Raw genomic sequence first — 22,010 nt, forward strand, 5'->3', positions numbered from 1 at the left:
TATATAGGTTTCAGGACATAATAAACATCTGGTTATAGGCAGATCTTAACATCAGGTAAATATAACCTCAGATGAAGAACACATGACAAATTACACCGAGTCATTAAGAGAACGTAGGGCAAAATGCAGAAGCAGTGTGTGAAAAATTAAAAACACCTTTACGGCTTCCATAGGAAGTAAGAGGGAAAGTAGCAACCAGATGCCAAATGCTCTTGAGTAGTTGACCCTATTCACCTAATTGTAAGACCTTCTAAAAACCAGATTTATTTTTCTTATCTCCATATAAATCTATAGAATCTAAAGAGGGCGTGGAGTGCCCAGTTTTTCCCAGGAATACATTATAGATATAGATAAAATAGATATAAAAACATCTCCATAAAAAAAATGCAGCCTCCCTCCCAATTAAAACTTTTTTCGTTATTACACCAGTTAAATGGGTGTGTCCTGACTTTTGCCTCACCCTATTTTTATATAACTCTAAACACATGGTATTGCAGTAACTGCACTCACCTGCAGAATGAAGATTACTCGTTAGTTATGTCACAGACAGAGGGCTTATTTACACGTCCGTATATTGGCCGGGTTTTCACGCCCGGCAGATATACGGTGTCTCTTTCTGCAGGGGGAGGAGCAGTGCACTGAGCATCCGCCCATTCTCCGCCACTATTTCCAATGGGAGGGGGCGGGTTGAAACTTAGCTCCGCCCCCACCCCTCCTATTGCACTGCTCCCGGCCCGGCTTGCCTCCTCTCCCTGCAGATAGAGACACCGTATATAGGCCGGGCGTGAAAACAAGGCCAATATACGGACGTATGAATAAGCCCTGAATGGTAGAAAATATAAGTTATTATACCCCAAAATGTTGCCATTAAATAAACAGAACTCCTAACCATCCCTCACGGTCGTGGAGCCAAAAATAAAATAGAGATCAGTTGGAAACAACCTTTCGATTATTTTTATCCCCATCATTTTGCCCTGGAGACTATTTGCCTTTTCTCTTGTATGACGTGGTTTCTCCGTTAGGCTGGTTTGATACGGCCGAGAAGACTGAACCAGATTTGTGCGCTGTGAGTCATACACATGAGCAATGCTTTCCTGCATACCACCGCAATGCGATGCTCTGCAGGCAACAAATCAAAGCGTATCGGCAGCAGCGCCGCCCCGTTAAAAGCTATGGCAGAGCTTTGCGATTCCCTTCATCCCTGCAGTGATGCGAGGTTTGTTTCACATGAAAACGCCTCACATCTCTGGGACATTCACATGGGTGATTCACGGCCCGATATTGCCCTCGCCCATGTGAAACTATCTTTAGGGCTCATTCACACGAGTGTAAGCATGTAACGCTGCGAGTATCCCATGCATTGTATGCATCGCAGATAGGGATGAGCGAGTATACTCGCTAAGGCACTACTCGCTCGAGTAATGTGCCTTAGCCGAGTATCTCCCCGCTCGTCCCTAAAGATTCGGGGGCCGGCGCGGGGCGGGGAGCTGCGGGGAGGAATGGAGGGGAGATCTCTCTCTCCCACCCGCTCTCCCCTGCTCCCCGCTGCAACTCACCTGTCAGCTGCGGCGGCCCCCGAATCTTTAGGGACGAGCGGGGAGATACTCGGCTAAGGCACATTACTCGAGCGAGTAGTGCCTTAGCGAGTATACTCGCTCATCCCTAATCGCAGACCTTTCGTTCTGCTGTTCGGGACTGAGTAGCAGTGTGGTTTATGTTTTTTCAAATTCCCCCACTCTGCGGGGAATTGCTGCCCCTTCGCAATGCCTGCATACGAACAGCCCTTTAAGGGCCACATATGATATGTGGAGAAATAGAGCATGTTCAATTTATTTCTCCTGCGTACCACATGCAGTGTCCACACGCAGGGGCGTAACAAGATTTGATAGTAAAAATATTTCCTACAATCTGAACATGAAAAACACTTTTCTCCTGTATGACTTCCCTGATGTAAAAAAAATCACTCATGTAAATGACCCCATTCAAAAGAATTGCGTTCATATGCATGCCAGATTTGTGCATCTCACACCGCACAAAAATCGCACGATTTTCTGGGTCACGTGAAAGGGGCCCAAGAATGAACCCATTGAAATCAATGGACTGTATGCTATGCGTTTTGCGCGGAAATATGGTCGTGTGCAGCTGCCTTAGTAAAATAGCTATTTGAAAAAAGCCAGAATAAGAAGTTCCAAACCTTCGCCCTGTTGCAGTTGTAAAAAAAGGCACTGTTTACAGCAGATCTAAAAAACTCCTTAATGACCTTTAGTTAACATCCAATCGTAGCAGTTTTTGCTTGTTTTGGAGCATTTGCTAATCAGAGGAGTTTAACAAAAAAATAGTCACTTTTCTGTGTGAGTACTTGGATATTTAAAAACTGGTGATTTCCTAGTGAACATCAATAAGCCTTCTCTTCTGTGTGACCTTTTTGATGTTTAACAAGATTTGATTTCAGAGTAAAATGTTTCCCACATTCTGAACATGAAAATGGCGTTTCTCCTGTGTGACTTCTCTGATGTATAACCAGATATGCTTTGTGAGCAAAACCTTTGCCACATTCTGAACATGAAAATAGCTTCTCCCCTGTGTGAATTTTCTGGTGTGTTACAAGATATGCTTTGCTAGTAAAACATTTGTCACATTCTGAACATGAAAATGGCTTTTCCCCTGTGTGACTTCTCTGATGTATAACCAGATATGCTTTGTGAGTAAAACCTTTGCCACAATCTGAACATGAAACTGGCTTCTCCCCTGTGTGAATTTTCTGGTGTGTTACAAGATATGCTTTGCTAGTAAAACATTTGTCACATTCTGAACATGAAAATGGCTTTTCCCCTGTGTGACTTCTCTGATGTATAACCAGATTTGCTTTGTGAGTAAAACCTTTGCCACAATCTGAACATGAAACTGGCTTCTCCCCTGTGTGAATTTTCTGGTGCGTTACAAGATTTGATTTGCTAGTAAAATATTTCCCACATTCTGAACATAAAAATGGCTTCTCCCCTGTGTGAGTTCTCTGATGTGCAACAAGATATGCTTTATGAATAAAACATTTGCCACATTCTGAGCAAGAAAATGGCTGCTCTCCTGTGTGACTTCTCTGATGTATAACAAGATTTGCTTTGCTAGTATAACAATTCCCACATTCTGAACATGAAAACGGCTTCTCTCCTGTGTGGGTTCTCTGATGTATAACAAGATATTCTTTGGTAGTAAAGCATTTCCCACATTCTGAACATAAAAATGGCTTCTCTCCTGTGTGGGTTCTCTGATGTATAACAAGATATTCTTTGGTAGTAAAGCATTTCCCACATTCTGAACATAAAAATGGCTGCTCTCCTGTGTGACTTCTCTGATGTATAACAAGATTTGCTTTGCTAGTAAAACAATTCCCACATTCTGAACATGAAAACGGCTTCTCTCCTGTGTGGGTTCTCTGATGTACAAAAAGATTTGCTTTATAAGTAAAACATTTCCCACATTCCGAACATGAAAATGGCTTCTCCCCTGTGTGAATTCTCTGATGTATAACAAGATATTCTTTGGTAGTAAAGCATTTCCCACATTCCGAACATGAAAATGGCTTCTCCCCTGTGTGAGCTCTTTGATGTTCTCCTCTTCTGTAACTTTTCTTCTGCTTAACAGTCTGTGATGGATCAGAGGATGGGGCCTGTATAAAAGCACTAGATGATGGATCTTTGCTGTGAAGGGCTGAAGGTATATTTGGGATAATGGCAGGTTCTTCATATGCATCTTGTCTACCATTATCATCCAATTCAAAATCTACAGATATCAGACGTCCCTCTGAGCTCCTGGTACCGTCACCTGCCAAGAATAAAGCTGATTTTACCATTATTGAACATAAGAAAAATGATATTGACATTTCTATATAAATTACAGGTCACATAGCAAAATGCAATTAGACAGAAATAAGCAATTAGATCACAATCTAACAGTAGACCTCAGAGAGAGGACCAGTAGATCTTGATGTTCTGACACCAAGGTGTTATCTTCCTCCCTCTCCACATCTCCATGACAACCAATGTGCAAGAGAACATTTCATTAGGAGATAGAGTAATAGGGTTTACTTAGTTCTAAAATTGGGAAGATATTCTTATCTCAATAGTACTGACAGCAAACAATGAAGGAATCGGCCTTGTTCACATAGATATATTATATATCCGGACTACAGATGGATTTTACACTCATTATCTATTTCAAAACATTTATTCTTCTAAATAAGGGATACAATACATAAGATAATGCTGTCATTATTATGATGTGGTGCCCATAATTACACCCATATTATAGATGCCCATCATGTGTTAGCGCCTAGAACGGTATCACATGTCATCCACATTTAGTTTGTACTTTGGATGAATGGGGGAACATCCAGCGGAAACTGACAGATCCTAGAGCTTATGAATCTACAGAACTATCTGCAGCCGCTGACCGAGGAGAATCGGTGACTCCTCTCTGCTGTATTTAGTGGTTACTACTCACCTGGGCGGTTACCTGTAGGAATCTCCTCTTCAAACTCCTCTTTGACCATCACAATTGTCTCTGTAGTATTAATATCAGTCAGATCTTCATCCTGATACAAAAGCTGTGAGACAAATATTGTAAAAGTCAGCAGACGGTTGGAGAAGTCGTGTGAAATGATCATTAATCATCATGAAAACTCCAAATGACCTGACTGGAGTAGTTATCTGAGCCACATAGCTGCAGGTCTAGAAGCCGGACATAGATATTAGATGACGGATCAATGACCCCCCAGGAACCTCATACACATGTATATCTGGCATGGCTAGACACGCTGCACGTTGTCTCAGTGGAGGAGATCAGCGTCTACCAGATACATCCACTGTTTGTCTCGGGGGAAATGAAGGAGCAGATAGATATAAATCCAACCTGTTGGCTCCTTATTCCCACCAGCAGTCTCCACCGCCAGAAAACTGGGAGAAGATCCAGACAACATGTAATGTCTCTGGTCAGCGGTAATCCTGCCATCTCCACCGGCCTCATCACACAAGGAGAAGACATCTAATAAGACTGAAGACAAGAGCTTCACAGCCTTCTACAGTTTAGAGGGACATCTCCATCTACCTGATGGTCCTGTGGAAGAAGAGGACGGGGACATATCTCTGGTGGGCTTCTCTTACTGGATGGAACTGGAGGAAACACAGACAGACACTGAAGTCATTCTTTACATACAGATAATAAAGTCCCCGTGTTTTTAGTCCTGTCTATTACCTGGTGATGGGAGCGGCTGGTGGTCCTCCATCATGGCCTCCTTGTACAGATCCTTGTGTCCTTCTAAATACTCCCACTCCTCCATGGAGAAATAGACAGCGACATCCTGACACCTTATAGGAACCTGACAACACAATATACAGTCATCACCCAGAAGCCTCCAGTGCTGTTACTGTATAATGTCCCAGCATTCCCTGCACCATCACCTCTCCAGTCAGCAGCTCAATCATCTTCTTGGTGAGTTCTAGAATCTTCTGTACATTGATGTCCTCATGTATCAGGGGGTGAGGTGGGGGCCTTGTGATTGGGCTCAGGGGTCTTCCCCATCCATCACATATGGGGGCCCAACAGCCATCACTAGAGGTCTTCTTCACTACTGTGTAATCCTGTATATTGAGAGACATTGATTAATATCACTACAGACCAGGGGCGTAATTAAAGGCCCAGGGGCCCGGATGCAAAAAGTTCAGCTCTGCCCCACCCCAGTACCCATACCTAAACCATGCTGCATACAGCTGCAAAACAAATTTCCATACATGATCTGCCCCTTGGTGTAATCATTCCAAACATGACTCATTTCTTACACTATATGACAATTTGTTTGTAGCCCTGTAGGCCACTCTCAGACACACAGACCGCCTTTTACCGCTAACAGTGCAGCGTCCTGAGCACCATATTAACTGCGGTAGATCGCTCTGGTTGATTTTAATGGGGTTACTCAGACCTGAGCTGGAACGCACGTTTTTTAATGCTATGATTCTCAAAAGCTGTCTGTTCTATATTTGTGGCTTCACGTTTTTTAACGCACCTCCTTACCCATCACAATGATGGGGTGCATTAATAAACACTGTTAAACACTGTACCACGAGTTCAAAAATCACCACAAAAGAAGCAAAAATCTTCCCCGCGCTCCAAGGGTTAAACCAAAAGATGAAGACCACAGTTCCGTAAATTACCAATACTATTTATTTTGCTACGCGTTTCAGCAACATATACAAACACATTAACAAAAATCTGTCTTATATACACACAAAATATAACACAGTCCTAAAACTGACCCGTGTGGTAGTCGCAGCGGACGCCATCAGAATGTCCGTCCTCCCTAGGGAGGTGATCCGAACATGTGACCTAGTCATGTGTCTATGATCACATGACTAGGATTCTCTACATGTGGAATGCATAATGCGTTCCACTCGCACTTCCTAAAACCATCTGCAATTAAGCCATATTTAACATATAACATATGGTAACTCCATCTGTATAAATCCACCTCATCAATATCAAAACGCTCATTAAACTATAGAAAAATAAGAAAAATATTCATATATATATATATATTTTCTCATTAAAAAAATGTCTAGCTAATATCTCCTGTAAAATAGGATTTATGTAAAAAAAATAATTTTGGAATAATTTTTTTGATTATTTTTTTAAAAATCTCAAACTATATATTTCTCCTTTTCCTCTAAATGTTTTTGTATATAAATATATTTCAAAAATAATGACCATTATTCTTTATAATAAATTTTTTTTTTAAACTAAAACAGTTTTAGCTATATAAAGATGCATACACACACACACACACACACATATATATATATATACATACATACATATAAAGATATAAACAGATTTTTATTTTTTTATAAATCAATCTTTATTGAGTTTTATATTTTTTCCAACATTAAACCCAGAGGGTCTAGACATAGTAGCACATTAATATGACGAACTTCAATGGAATGGAATACATCAAAATCTCGCCTTTGCCATCCGCTATTGTACGACTATAAGTCAGTATGTCTGAACCTCTATTAACACATCTATATCTGCGAAACAATAGTGTTCTAAACATTTGTAAATAAAGAACAGGGGTGGGGGTAAGGAAAACTCACAGGGCGAGGGGTTGGGGTGGGGGAAGGGAGGGGGGGGGGTAAATGCTCCTACCTTCTATCTTCCATCTCCAGTCTCTTTGTTTGTTTCAAAGGGTTCCCAGGGCTCTCCCATCCGACCTGCTTGGTATGATTAATGTCCACTTCGTCCGTCCATCCTCTGTCCGGGGCATCTCCGTGTTCGGCAACCACATGTGAAGAGGTGGGGTCTCTACCCTCTTTCCTATCTTTATGACCCGTTGGGCTTTCTGATAGCGTATTCGTTATGTTATGTTTGAATGCTTCTTTTTAAGGTATCCGCTTCCAGGGTGTCCACATTTCCACAAAAACGTCCCGCCTCCCGCTTTTCCAGCTGGAGAGTTCCTCTAGGTTGCAAATTAAGTCAACCTTCTCTTTCCACTGTGCGATTGAGGGAGGAGATTTTTGTAGCCACATTAAAGGAATCAGTGCTTTCGCTGCGTCAATAAGAATTGCAATTAATCGGTCTTTGAGCGGATGGAAATCCGCAGATGTTTTCCACAGGAAAACTTTTTCTGCTGTTAGGACCAAACCCGGTTTTATAGTCCTCAGTGTATTCTCCACCTTTCTCCAGAAGTTAAGTAGTTTTGTGCAGTCCCACCAGATATGTCGAAAGGATCCCGTCGTGATGTCACACCTCCAGCACCTGTCGTGGGGCGCTAATTTGTATGCGTGTAGCCATTGAGGGGTTTTGTACCACCTCGATGGTAGTTTGTAATGTCCCTCTTGAAGAAGGACACACGGAGAGAGGCCGAAGGATAGCTTAAGGGTGAGTTTTACCTCTGCTTCTGATAGGGATACGTTCAGCTCCTTCTCCCATGAGTTAATAAAACCTGGTCTAGAGGTTGTTGATGCTGAGATAAATTTCCTGTGGATGTGTGAGATTATTTTATGGCGCGGGAATCCCTTTTCTATTGCTTTTTCAAATGTAGTTGTTGGTCTAGTTGATTTGTAAGACTTAAGAAAGTTCTCTAGAGTCTTTATCACGTGTGCTTTCTGTAGAAATGGGAGTTGGACATCCGGGCATAGTGTTTGTAGGATTTCACCAGCTTCTTTGTGTGCTAGTACCTGGATGTCCCCCACTCTTAGCTCCGGCAAACGCTTCCAAATCCCTCTAGTCACAGGGTCTGTGGGGATGTTCATTAGTTTGCATAGGGTTCCTATTGGGGCCACTGGGGATGGGTCTGGGGCTAGTGTGTTTTTCAGTTTATCCCAGGCCTCACAGGGGCCCTTCAGCAAAGGGTGGAAATTCTTGGAATTATATTGGGTCCTTCTTGGGAGCCAGAGATCTTCTATCAGGGTCTCTCCGTATGTGCTCCCTGCTAATTGTTGCAGCATTGGGTCTCTTACGGTGCTCACCAGCTCCAGCCAGTAGCTCAGCTGTGAGGCTCTGTATACCTCGTAAACGCATGGCATGTCAATCCCCCCCTCCCATCTCCTCTTGATCAGCGTGTTATGGGCTAAGCGGGGTCTTTTCTGTTTCCATACGTAGCTGGAGAATGTCATGCGTATGTTTTTGAAAAATACATTGGGTATATGGATAGGGAGCATGCGTATTTTGTAGGTAATGGTTGGCATAACATAAGATTTTATGATATTTTTTCTACCAAACCAAGAGATATATGGAATATCAAATGAGCGGAGCAGATTCTTGACCTGTATGAGGAGTGGTTGAAAGTTCACGACGAAGAGGTTTTCGGCTTTTTTAGTAATCTTTATGCCTAGGTAATCTATGGAGGATTCGGACCACACGAATGGTGGATTAGCTTTTAATGATTCACTGCTGGCCTTTGGGACTGAGACGTTTAGTATGTTGGATTTGGAGTAGTTGACCTTAAAATCTGAGATTTCTCCAAATTTCTCTAAAAGTGATATTAGGTTCGAGATCCCTTTTTCCGGTTCCGTGAGCAGGAACATAATATCGTCCGCAAACGCGGCCAGCTGGAGCGAGTGCGGCCCGACAGAGATCCCTTTTATTCCTGGGTGAGATCTCACTTTTTGTAGAAGGGGTTCCAAAGCTAGCACGAACAGCGTCGCGGAAAGTGGACACCCTTGGCGGGTGCCATTCCGAATGTCAAAGGTGGGGGAGAGGGTATTGTTAATACTCAATCTTGCATGCGGGTTACTATATAATGCAAATATTGCAGATATGAATGCTGGGGGGAAATTAAATTTCTCTAGAGCGATCTTCATATACAACCAGTTGACTCGGTCGAACGCTTTTTCAGCGTCTGTTCCTATCAATAACATTGGGATCTTTTTTGATTGTGCGTATCTGACCGCATGAAGCAGTCTGTAGCAGTTTTCTTTTCCTTCCCTGCCTCTAATGAAACCTGTCTGCTCCCTATTTATCAGAGAAGGGATAAGGTCCTCCATTCTCTTAGATAAAAATTTGGCCCACAGTTTTACGTCCAAATTAATTAAAGATATGGGTCTGTAACTAGCGCATGCTTCTGGATCCTTGTTGTCCTTATGGATGAGTATTATGTGGGCTTCCTGTGCTTGTGTGGGTAATCTACTTCCTTGTAGTAGGGAGTTAAATAGTTCTTTTAGTCTTGGGGCTAGTGATGTTTTGAAGGTTTTGTAATAAGCCGATGATAGGCCATCAGGCCCTGGGGATTTACCCGATGGACTCGAAGTGATTAAATCTTCAACTTCCTGATCTGTCGCTTGGGACAGCAGGGTCTGTGAGACCTCATCCCCTGATTTTGGTAATTTGACTGTGCTCAAGAATAGATCAATTCTCTTTTTGAGGGCCCCTTGCTCGGTCGCTCCTTCCCCTCCTCTTAGATTGTATAGTTGCGAATAAAAGTGCTGGAAAGCTTTAGCTATTTCCTGGGATGAGGTAACCTTGGTTCCTGTTTGGTTTTTGACCGAGCTAATGAAATTCCGTGACCTTGATTTTTTGAGCATGGCTGTCATAAACCTGCTCCCCTTATTTCCATGCAAATACACAGTCTGCTTCAGGAAGAGGTGTCTCTTGTTGAACCTTACCTCCAATAGATGTTTAAGGTCTCGTCTCTTGGAAGTCAGTTCCTCCTGTACCTTTATGGTATGTGACAATTTTGATGTTTGCTCCAATTTTGCTATCTGCGATAATAGGCTATCAATCTCCCTCTGTTGAAGTTTTTTCAGTCTGGCCTCAAGTGTGTCCCCCTGCGTTGCTACAATAGATACATGCATACCCTGGCCAGACCACTTCTCTGTGTGAGGAGAGCAGCAGGGCAGGCAGATGTGGCCGCTGTACAATGTGTATGCAGGAGCAGCAGGGTGATGACATCATCATCCGGCTCCGCTCACTCAGTACGATGTCTGCCTCCCTTTTCCTCTTTTCTTCTTCAGCTTTCTCTCAGGCTAGTCGCACTGCTGACTGCGTGTTTCCTGCGGTGCGGCCGACAGTGCAACCAGCTGGTAATGCACTGAATGTGCATTTGTATATGGCAGAAGGTGGCCTCTGGGCTCCCTCAGCGCAGGGGCCTGGTCACCACTGTGACCCTTAACAGTATGCCTATGCTACAGACATTTCTAGATTCCATCTCCTCTCCAGTGACATAATTTGCTATTACCATAGATTAGAATGATATAATGTGACATCATCAGAATCACTCACCTCTCCAGTAAGCTGGAAGAGTATCTCTAAGGTGACTCTTAATACACTTTCTGCCATCTTCTTTCTGTCTTCCTCCATCTTTAATGAATTCACACATAGGGTTCTGAATGGAGAAAATATGAACAAATATAAAAACCACAAAAAACAGCAACATAAAAATACATTTACTGGTGATAATAATAGGAAACATTTAACCACTTATGGACATGGCCTTTTTTTCCGCTTTCATTTTTTCCTCCACCCCCCCTTTAAAAAAAATTGTAACTCCTTTATTTATCCATCGACGTCGCTGTATGAGGGCTTGCTTTTTGCGGGACGAGTTGTAGTTTTCAATGCTTCTATTTAATGTACCATATAATGTACTGAAAAACTGTAAAAAAAATCTAAGTGTAGTAAAAGGGAAAAAAAAAATGACATTCCAACATTTTTCGGTGCGTCTTGTTTCTACGGCATTAAAAATGACACGATAATTTAATCATATGGGTCAGTACAATTACTAGGATACAAAACTTTTTTTTTTTGCCGTACTACTTTTATTGGTTTTCACATATTGTACATTAAATTTTTTTAAATTATTTTCTGCCGTCATCTTCTGCGCCCAATAACATTTTTATTTTTCCATCCACATAGTTGTGCGAGGGCTCATTTTTTGCAGGACATCCTGTAGTTTCTGTTGGTACTATTTTGTAATACATACGACTTTTTAATAGCTTTTTATTTCATTGTTTCTTGGAGACACGATGACCAAAAAAATGCATTTCTGGTGTTATTTTTTTTTCTGATGACGTTCACCGTGCAGGGTAAATAAGGCATTAATTTGATTGATCAGACTTTTATGCAGCGATACCAAATATGTATTTTTAATTTATGATTTAGATTCCTTTATTATAAATATGGCAAAACGGTGGTGATTTAAACTTTAATTGCTTTTTTTTTCTACAATTAGTAAAACTTTATTGATCTTGTTTTTACTTTATCTTTAGTCCCCATAGGGGACAACAACCTGCCATAGCCTTACATCATACTGCGTTCGCCAGGCAGTCTATCAGGCTATCCTATGGGGACAGCTTCATGGGCATTCTGCCATGACACCTGTACAGCTCCCTGCAATCTCACAATTGACAGCGGCATTTAAAGGGTTAGCCGCTTTAATCAGCTGGCTGTCAGAAACAGCCGGCACCCGGGAGATGGGAGATTGCCACACGATGTTCTGCCATACATACCCCAATGCTTAAGAACATAAATGTTTGCCCTGTAGCGGGAAGGAGTTATCCCATTACTTAAAATTACTTACAAACCCCTGTGTACTTCCTGGTTGCTGCTGACCAGGACATGTGACTGCTGCAGCCAATCACTGACTATAAAAGCTCACTGCTGTGGCCAGTGATTGGCTGCCACAGTCACATGTCCTGGTCAGCAGCAACCAAGGATGATAGAATGATAGTTAAGCACATTTTGGGAAAACCCCTTTGAGTAGATATTAAAGGGAACCTATTAGGAGTTTTATGAAGCCTTAAATACATGCAACAAAAAACCTCCCTTTTCCATCCTAAGGGTGCCTGCCGACCCACTAGCGATATTTTTTTTTTTGCGCTGTGAGCGAGTAAAAATACACGCCTTACCGCGCAACACCAGCCCCATTGAAAACATAATGAGTATTCGCAGACTTCTGCCACAGCTATGGCAGAGGTTTCCTTCATCTCGGCGGTCACTGTGGGGATGAAGGAGTCCTCTATCACAGCTGTGGCAGAAGTCCAGGATGCTATCCCATTGCTTTCAATGGGATCAGTGCTGCTGCGGCCCAATTGAAAGCAGTGGTTTTTCAGGCAACCCCCGCAACAATAATTTTTGGGGAATGGCTTGAAAATCATCCCTAGCTGAAAATCACCTCTCTCTGAAAATCATCCCTGGCTGGTGAAAAAAAGAAAAACTATTTACTTACCTCTCCGCCGCTCTGGCGCTTCCTCCGGCTGGCTCCCCGGGACTGCTGTGAAGCCCATTCAGCAGGCAGGGATTTAAAAATCCCTGCCTACTGAATAGACTATGCTAATTGGCAGAGCGCTCAGCCAATCCCACGCAGCACACAGCCATTCTTCAATGGCGAACCAGACGGAGGACACGACTGAGCAGCAAAGAGGGGAGAATATAATAATTTTTTTTTGCCAGCTAGTTTTTTTGTAACTTCCTAATAACTTTCCTATTGAATGACGAATGGAAATTAAATATATTGCCGTCATTGTTTCACAAGTGTCCTGCAACATGCATCCCCATATATCTACACACTACAATAATAATCATATTACACTACACCTACATCACAGTAATATACTGATCCCACTACACCTACACTACACTAATATACTGATCACACTACACTAATATACTGATCCCACTACACCTACACTACACTAATATACTGATCCCACTACACTAATATACTGATCCCACTACACCTACACTACACTAATATACTGATCACACTACACCTACACTACACCAATATTCTGATCCCACTACACCTACACTACACTAATATACTGATCACACTACACCTACACTACACCAATATACTGATCACACTATACCTACACTACACTAATATACTGATCCCACTACACCTACACTACACTAACATACTGATCACACTACACCTACACTACACTAATATACTGAACACACTGCACCTACACTACACTAATGTACTGATCCCACTATACCTACACTACACTAATATAGTGATCCCAAAACACCTACACTACACTAATATACTGATCACACTACACCTACACTACACTAATATACTGATCCCACTACACCTACACTACACTAATATACTGATCACATTACATCTACACTACACTAATATACTGATCCCACTACACCTACACTACACTAATATACTGATCCCACTACACCTGCACTACACTAATATACTGATCCCACTACACCTACACTACACTAATATACTGATCCCACTACACCTACACTACACTAATATACTGATCACATTACATCTACACCACACTAATCTACTGATCACACTACACCTACACTAATATAATGATCACACTACACCTACACTACACTAATATAATGATCACCCTACACCTACACTACACTAATATGCTGATCCCACTACACCTATACTACACTAAGATACTGATTCCATTACATCTACACTACACTAATATACTGATCATGCTCCACCTACACTACACTAATATACTGATCGCACTATATCTACACTACACTAATATACTGATCCCACTCCACCTACACTACACTAATATACTGATCACACTATATCTACACTACACTAATATACTGATCACACTATATCTACACTACACTAATATACTTATCCCACTACACCTACACTACACTAATATACTGATCACACTACACCTACACTACACTAATAAACTGATCACACCACACCTACACTACACAAATATACTGATCACACTACACCTAGAGTACACTAATACACTGATCACACTACACCTACACTACACTAATGTACTGATCCCACTACACATACACTACACTAATACACTGATCACACTACACCTACACTACACTAATGTACTGATCACACTACACCTACACTACACTAATGTACTGATCACACTACACTAATACACTGATCCCACTACACCTACACTACACTAATGTACTGATCCCACTACACATACACTACACTAATACACTGATCACACTACACCTACACTACACTAATGTACTGATCACACTACACCTACACTACACTAATGTACTGATCACACTACACTAATATACTGATCCCACTACACATACACTACACTAATACACTGATCACACTACACCTACACTACACTAATATACTGATCCTACTACACCAATGCACTGAGCACACTACACCTACACTAATATACTGTTCACACTACACTAATATAGTGATCCCACTACACTACACTAATATACTGATCACATTACACCTACACTACACTAATATACTGATCCCACTACACCTACACTACACTAATATACTGATCATATCTACACTACACTAATATACTGATCCCACTACACCTACACTACACTAATATTTTGATCCCACTACACCTCCACTCTACTAATATACTGATCACACTACACCTACACTACACTAATATGCTGATCCCACTACACCTACACTACACTAATATACTGATCCCATTACACCTACACTACACTAATATACTGATCATACTACACTAATATAATGATCCCATTACACCTACACTACACTAATATACTGATCACATTACATCTACACTACACTAATATACTGATCCTACTACACTAATATAGTGATCACACTATATCTACACTACACTAAAATACTGATCACACTACATCTACATTAGACTAATATACTGATCCCACTACACCTTCACTAATATACTGATCCTACTACACTAATATACTGATCACACTATATCTACACTACACTAACCTACTGATCACACTACACCTACATTACACTAAAATACTGATCCCACTACACCTACACTACATCAATATAATGATCCCACTACTCCTACACTACACTAATATACTGATCACACTACACCTACACTACACTAATATACTGATCACACTACACCTACACTACACTAATATACTGATTCCACTACACCTACACTACCCTAATATACTGATCCCACTACACCTACACTACACTAATATACTGATCCCACTACACCAATGCACTGATCCCACTACACCAATATACTGATCCCACTACACCTACACTACACTAATATACTGATCCCACTACACCTACACTACACTAATATACTGATCCCAATACACCTACACTATACCTACACTACACTAATATACTTATCCCAATACACCTACACTAAACTAATATACTGATCCCATTACATCTACACTAATATACTGATCACACTACACCTACACTACACTAATATACTTATCACACCACACCTACACTACACTAATATACTGATCCCACTACACTACACTACACTAATATACTGATCCCATTACATCTACACTAATATAAGGATCCCTCTACACCTACACTACACTAATATACTTATCACACTACACCTACACTACCGTAATATACTGATCCCACTCCAACAATATACTATTCACACTAAACCTACACTGCACTAACATACCGGCACATCCGCAGTACAGAATAGAAGACGCTGGACAGGTACGCAGGCGTCACTGGAGGGGCACAGGGTTGGGTTATGTCTGAAGCAAGTAGGGCAGAGCCGCGCGCTTGCGACCTACGTGGGGCAGAGCCGCGCGCCTGCGACCTACGTGGGGCAGAGCCACGCGCCTGCGACCTACGTGGGGCAGAGCCGCGCGCCTGCGACCTACGTGGGGCAGAGCCGCGCGCCTGCGACCTACGTGGGGCAGAGCCGCGCGCCTGCGACCTACGTGGGGCAGAGCCGCACGCCTGCGACCTACGTGGGGCAGAGCCGCGCGCCTGCGACCTACGTGGGGCAGAGCCGCGCGCCTGCGACCTACGTGGGGCAGAGCCGCGCGCTTGTGACCTACCAGGGGCAGAGCCACGCGCCTGCGACCTGCCTGGGACAGAGCTACACTATAAGGACACAGCAGAAAGATGGTGCTATCATCGGCTGCCAGAAGATTCCTGAGGAGGAAGATGGTGGTATTAATAATTCCCTCACCAAGCAGCCCTGAAGGGGTTAATCCTCCCTTCCCCCAATGACCTGACATGAGGGGACATACAGACCTCCACTGGCAGAGTCGGACAGCAAGTACAGCAAGTGATCCCACTACACCTACACTACACTAATATACTGATCCCACTACACCTACACTACACTAATATACAGATCACACTACACCTACACTACACTAATATACTGATCCCACTACACCTACACTACACTAATATACTGATCCCACCTGACCAGGTCTGTCAGTTTGAAATAATGCCTCACAGGGGCTGGTAGTGTAGTTTAGATAGCGGTCACCATCTAGGACCGTATTGTACTTTAGCCAGGTTAGAAAATTTATCATCACAATTTCTAATTGACCTCCCTGGCTCTTTTGTCAGTCTGGGACAATAAACGCCAAGTATCAGGCGTTCAGACTGTTTAATCACTAGCACCTATGTTTGTTCAATAGTGTTCAATTAATGGACCTATCTAACATAAGGATTGCTATGTCAGCTGTCTGTTCATTATAAAACAGCATGGTCAATTGCACTATTTGCAAACCAATCGGGTTGCCTTTACAGTCGACTGTCTAGTGTAAGGCAACAAGATTGATTGCATTATAATCGCAAATCAATCTGTTTGTGTAAATCAGCCTCCACAGTCGTCTGTTTAGTGTAAAGCAGTGTTATTAATTACACTACACTAAAAACCATTCTATTTGCTTTTATATAATGTGCAATTAATCTACCAGCCTTCTTACATTGGCGCATTAAAAAACCAGTTCTTACGCGCAATTTTTGTGCAACTGCTGTTTGCTATTCGAACCCATTGCAACAAAAATTGTGTGCAGTTGATTGGCATCGCACAATTTTTGGGCATCATTCAGTCTTATTTTCGTCCTGATGAAGCAGCGCGCCAAATAATCTGTCTTGCGCTGCGGAAACGCGTTGACGATTAGACGATTACGGACGATCTTGTTCGCCCTGGTCCACATTGGATTTCAGCTAACTATTTATATGTTCATCAAATTCGCAATTTTGCGAATTGACATATATTATAAGTAGCTTGGACTTCTCCTGACTTAATTGTCATTACAAGTCCAGCCTTCTAGCCTGTTTCCGATGATACAGACTTTGACCTAATTTAAGAACTGGGTCTTGTCAGATCGATGACCCTATGGGGAAGTGAATAAGTCTAGTAACAAATAAGGTTACGGACTCAGTACAGTGCTCCCATAAGCGAGTGTACTAGTATAATATTTGTCTAGTGTGGATGATCTAATTGTCATTATCCACCACTTAGGGTTTTATGAGTGACGCTCTCTAGTTGTTTTGGAACAGTGTCTTTCCATCAATAGGCATGTTCTTATTAATGCATAACAACATGGAGTTATCTCAGTAGGCGCTACCACTTTCTGGTCCCTTGTATACCTGATAACGGCCCGCTACGGTCACCACCTTATCTGGTAGCCCCTCTTATCATTATCCATTTAAATAATATATTAAAATTCTGTATTTGAGTCATTCTAATTACTTAAGCAAATTGCGCTAATCCCATAGGCAATTAATTTTGTGGTTGTTTTGTATGGTTGTCTGTCATTTTGTGTCCGTTTAGGTCGGAACCATCCTGCCTTAGCAGTATTGGTTTTTTATCATTAATATTAATAAAGGTTATATTTTAGTTTCAGGCACTTTCAGTGACAAATAGTTTAAATTGCTCGAAGAGCCTTGGTTGTCACAGTGATTACCCTACAATATACTGATCACACTACACCTACACTACACTAATATACTAATCACACTACACATACACTACACTAATATACTAATCACACTACACTTACACTACACTAATATACTGATCCCACTACACCTACACTAATATACTGATCCCACTACATCTACACTAATATACTGATCCCACTACACCTACACTACACTAATATACTGATCCCACTACACCTACACTACACTAATATACTGATCACACTACACCTACACTACACTTACACTACACTAATATACTGATCACACTACACTAATATACTGATCCCACTACACCTACACTAATATATTTATCCCACTACATCTACACTACACTAATATACTGATCCCACTACACCTACACTACACTAATATACTGATCACAATACACCTACACTACACTAATATACTGATCCCACTACACTAATATACTGATCACACTACACGTACACTACACTAATATACTGATCCCACTACACCTACTCTACACTAATATACTGATCCCACTACACCTACACTACAATAATATACTGATTCCACTACACCTTCACTACACTAATATACTGATTACACTACACCTACACTACACTAATATACTGATCACATTACATCTACACTAATATACTGATCTCACTACACCTACACTAATATACTGATCCCACTACACCTACACTACACTAATATACTGATCCCACTACACCTACACTACACTAATATACTGATCACACTACACCTACACTACACTAATATACTGATCCCACTACACCTACACTACACTAATATACTGATCCCACTACACCTACACTACACTAATATACTGATCCCACTACACCTACACTACACTAATATACTGATCCCACTACACCTACACTACACTAATATACTGATCCCACTACACCTACACTACACTAATATACTGATCCCACTACACCTACACTACACTAATATACTGATCCCACTACACCTACACTACACTAATATACTGATCCCACTACACCTACACTATACTAATATACTGATCCCACTACACCTACACTATACTAACATACTGATCCCACTACACCTACACTACTCTAATATACTGATCCCACTACACCTACACTACACTAATACACTGATCCCAGTACACCTTCACTACACTAATATACTGATCCCACTACACCTACTCTACACTAATATACTGATCCCACTACACCTACACTACAATAATTTACTGATCCCACTACACCTTCACTACACTAATATAGTGATCACACTACACCTACACTACACTAATATACTGATCACATTACATCTACACTACACTAATATACTGATCTCACTACACCTACACTATACTAATATACTGATCCCACTACACCTACACTACACTAATATACTGATCCCACTACACCTACACTACACTAATATACTGATCCCACTTTACCTACACTACACTAATATACTGATCCCACTACACCTACACTACACTAATATACTGATCCCACTACACCTACACTACACTAATATACTGATCACATTACATCTACACTACACTAATATACTGATCTCACTACACCTACACTATACTAATATACTGATCCCACTACACCTACACTACACTAATATACTGATCCCACTACACCTACACTACACTAATATACTGATCCCACTTTACCTACACTACACTAATATACTGATCCCACTACACCTACACTACACTAATATACTGATCCCACTACACCTACACTACACTAATGTACTGATCCCACTACACCTAAACTACACTAATGTACTGATCCAACTACACCTACACTACACTTATGTACTGATTCCACTACACCTACACTACACTAATATACTGATCCCACTATACCTACACTACACTAATATACTGATCCCACTACACCTACACTACAATAATATACTGATCACACTACACCTACACTACATTAATATACTGATCACACTACACCTACACTACACTAATATACTGATCACACTACACCTCCACTACACTAATATACTGATCACACTACACCTCCACTACACTAATATACTGATCCCACTACAGCTACACTACACTAATATAAGGATCCCTCTACACCTACACTACACTAATATACTGATCCCACTACAGCTACACTACACTAATATGCTGATCCCACTACACCTTCTCTACACTAATATACTGATCCCACTACACCTACACTACACTAATACACTGATCCCACTACACCTTCACTACACTAATATACTGATCCCATTACACTTACTCTACACTAATATACTGATCCCACTACACCTACACAACAATAATATACTGATCCCACTACACTAATATACTGATCACACTACACCTACACTACACTAATATACTGATCACATTACATCTACACTACACTAATATACTCATCTCACTACACCTACACTACACTAATATACTGATCCTACTACACCTACACTATACTAATATACTGATCCCACTACACCTACACTACACTAATATACTGATCACATTACACCTACACTACACTAATATACTGATCACATTACACCTACACTACACTAATATACTAAGCCCACTACACCTACCCTACACTAATATACAGATCCCACTACACCTACTCTACACTAATATACTGATGCCACTACACCTGCACTAATATACTGATCCCACTACACCTACCCTACACTAATATACTGATAACAATACATCTACACACTAATACACTGATTCCACTACACCTACACTAATATACTGATCCCACTATTCCTACACTACACTAATATACTGATCCCACTACAACTACACTACACTAATATAAGGATCCCACTACACCTACACTACACTAATATACTGATAACAATACATCTACACACTAATATACTGATCCCACTACACCTACACTACACTAATATACTGATCCCACTATTCCTACACTATACTAATATACTGATCCCATTACAACTACACTACACTAATGAACTGATCCCACTACACCTACACTACACTAATGTACTGATCCCACTACACCTACACTACACTAATGTACTGATCCCACTACAGCTACACTACACTTATATAAGGATCCCTCTACACCTACACTACACTAATATACTGATCCCACTACAGTTACACTACACTAATATGCTGATCCCACTACAGCTACACTACACTAATATGCTGATCCCACTACAGCTACACTACACTACACTAATATACTGATCCCACTACACCTACACTACACTAATATACTGATCACACTACACCTACACTACACTAATATACTGATCCCACTACAGCTACACTACACTAATATAAGGATCCCTCTACACCTACACTACACTAATATACTGATCCCACTACAGCTACACTACACTAATATACTGATCCCACTACCCCTACACTACACTAATGTACTGATCACACTACACTAATATACTGATCACACTACACCTACACTACACTAATATACTGATCCCACGACACCTACACTACACTAATATACTGATCACACTACACCTCCACTACACTAATATACTGATCACACTACACCTCCAGTACACTAATATACTGATCCCACTACACCTACACTACAGTAATATACTGATCCCACTACACCTACACTACACTAATATACTGATCACACTACACCTCCACTACACTAATATACTGATCACACTACACCTCCACTACACTAATATACTGATCACACTACACCTACACTACAGTATTATACTGATCACACTACACCTACACTACAGTAATATACTGATCACACTACACTAATATACTGATCCCACTACA

The 22,010-nt window shown here is 41.2% G+C and overlaps 1 protein-coding gene across 1 annotated transcript in view; it reads right to left on the minus strand.

Annotated features, from left to right (window-relative positions):
• Positions 1–1,436: 1,436 nt before the first annotated feature.
• LOC136629146 (oocyte zinc finger protein XlCOF7.1-like) overlaps positions 1,437–22,010 on the minus strand; it is a 43,851-nt gene continuing 23,277 nt past the window's right edge. Inside the window, exons 2-7 of the mRNA XM_066605297.1 lie at positions 10,768–10,870; positions 5,457–5,636; positions 5,251–5,374; positions 5,104–5,168; positions 4,501–4,603; positions 1,437–3,822 (exon numbers count right to left, since the gene is read on the minus strand). Coding sequence (XP_066461394.1) covers positions 2,396–3,822; positions 4,501–4,603; positions 5,104–5,168; positions 5,251–5,374; positions 5,457–5,636; positions 10,768–10,845 — 1,977 coding nt within the window. The 5' untranslated portion in view covers positions 10,846–10,870 and the 3' untranslated portion in view covers positions 1,437–2,395. The remainder of the gene's footprint in view (positions 3,823–4,500; positions 4,604–5,103; positions 5,169–5,250; positions 5,375–5,456; positions 5,637–10,767; positions 10,871–22,010) is intronic.

This window comes from Eleutherodactylus coqui, chromosome 5 (assembly GCF_035609145.1).
Source record: "Eleutherodactylus coqui strain aEleCoq1 chromosome 5, aEleCoq1.hap1, whole genome shotgun sequence".
Lineage (NCBI taxonomy): Eukaryota > Metazoa > Chordata > Amphibia > Anura > Eleutherodactylidae > Eleutherodactylus > Eleutherodactylus coqui.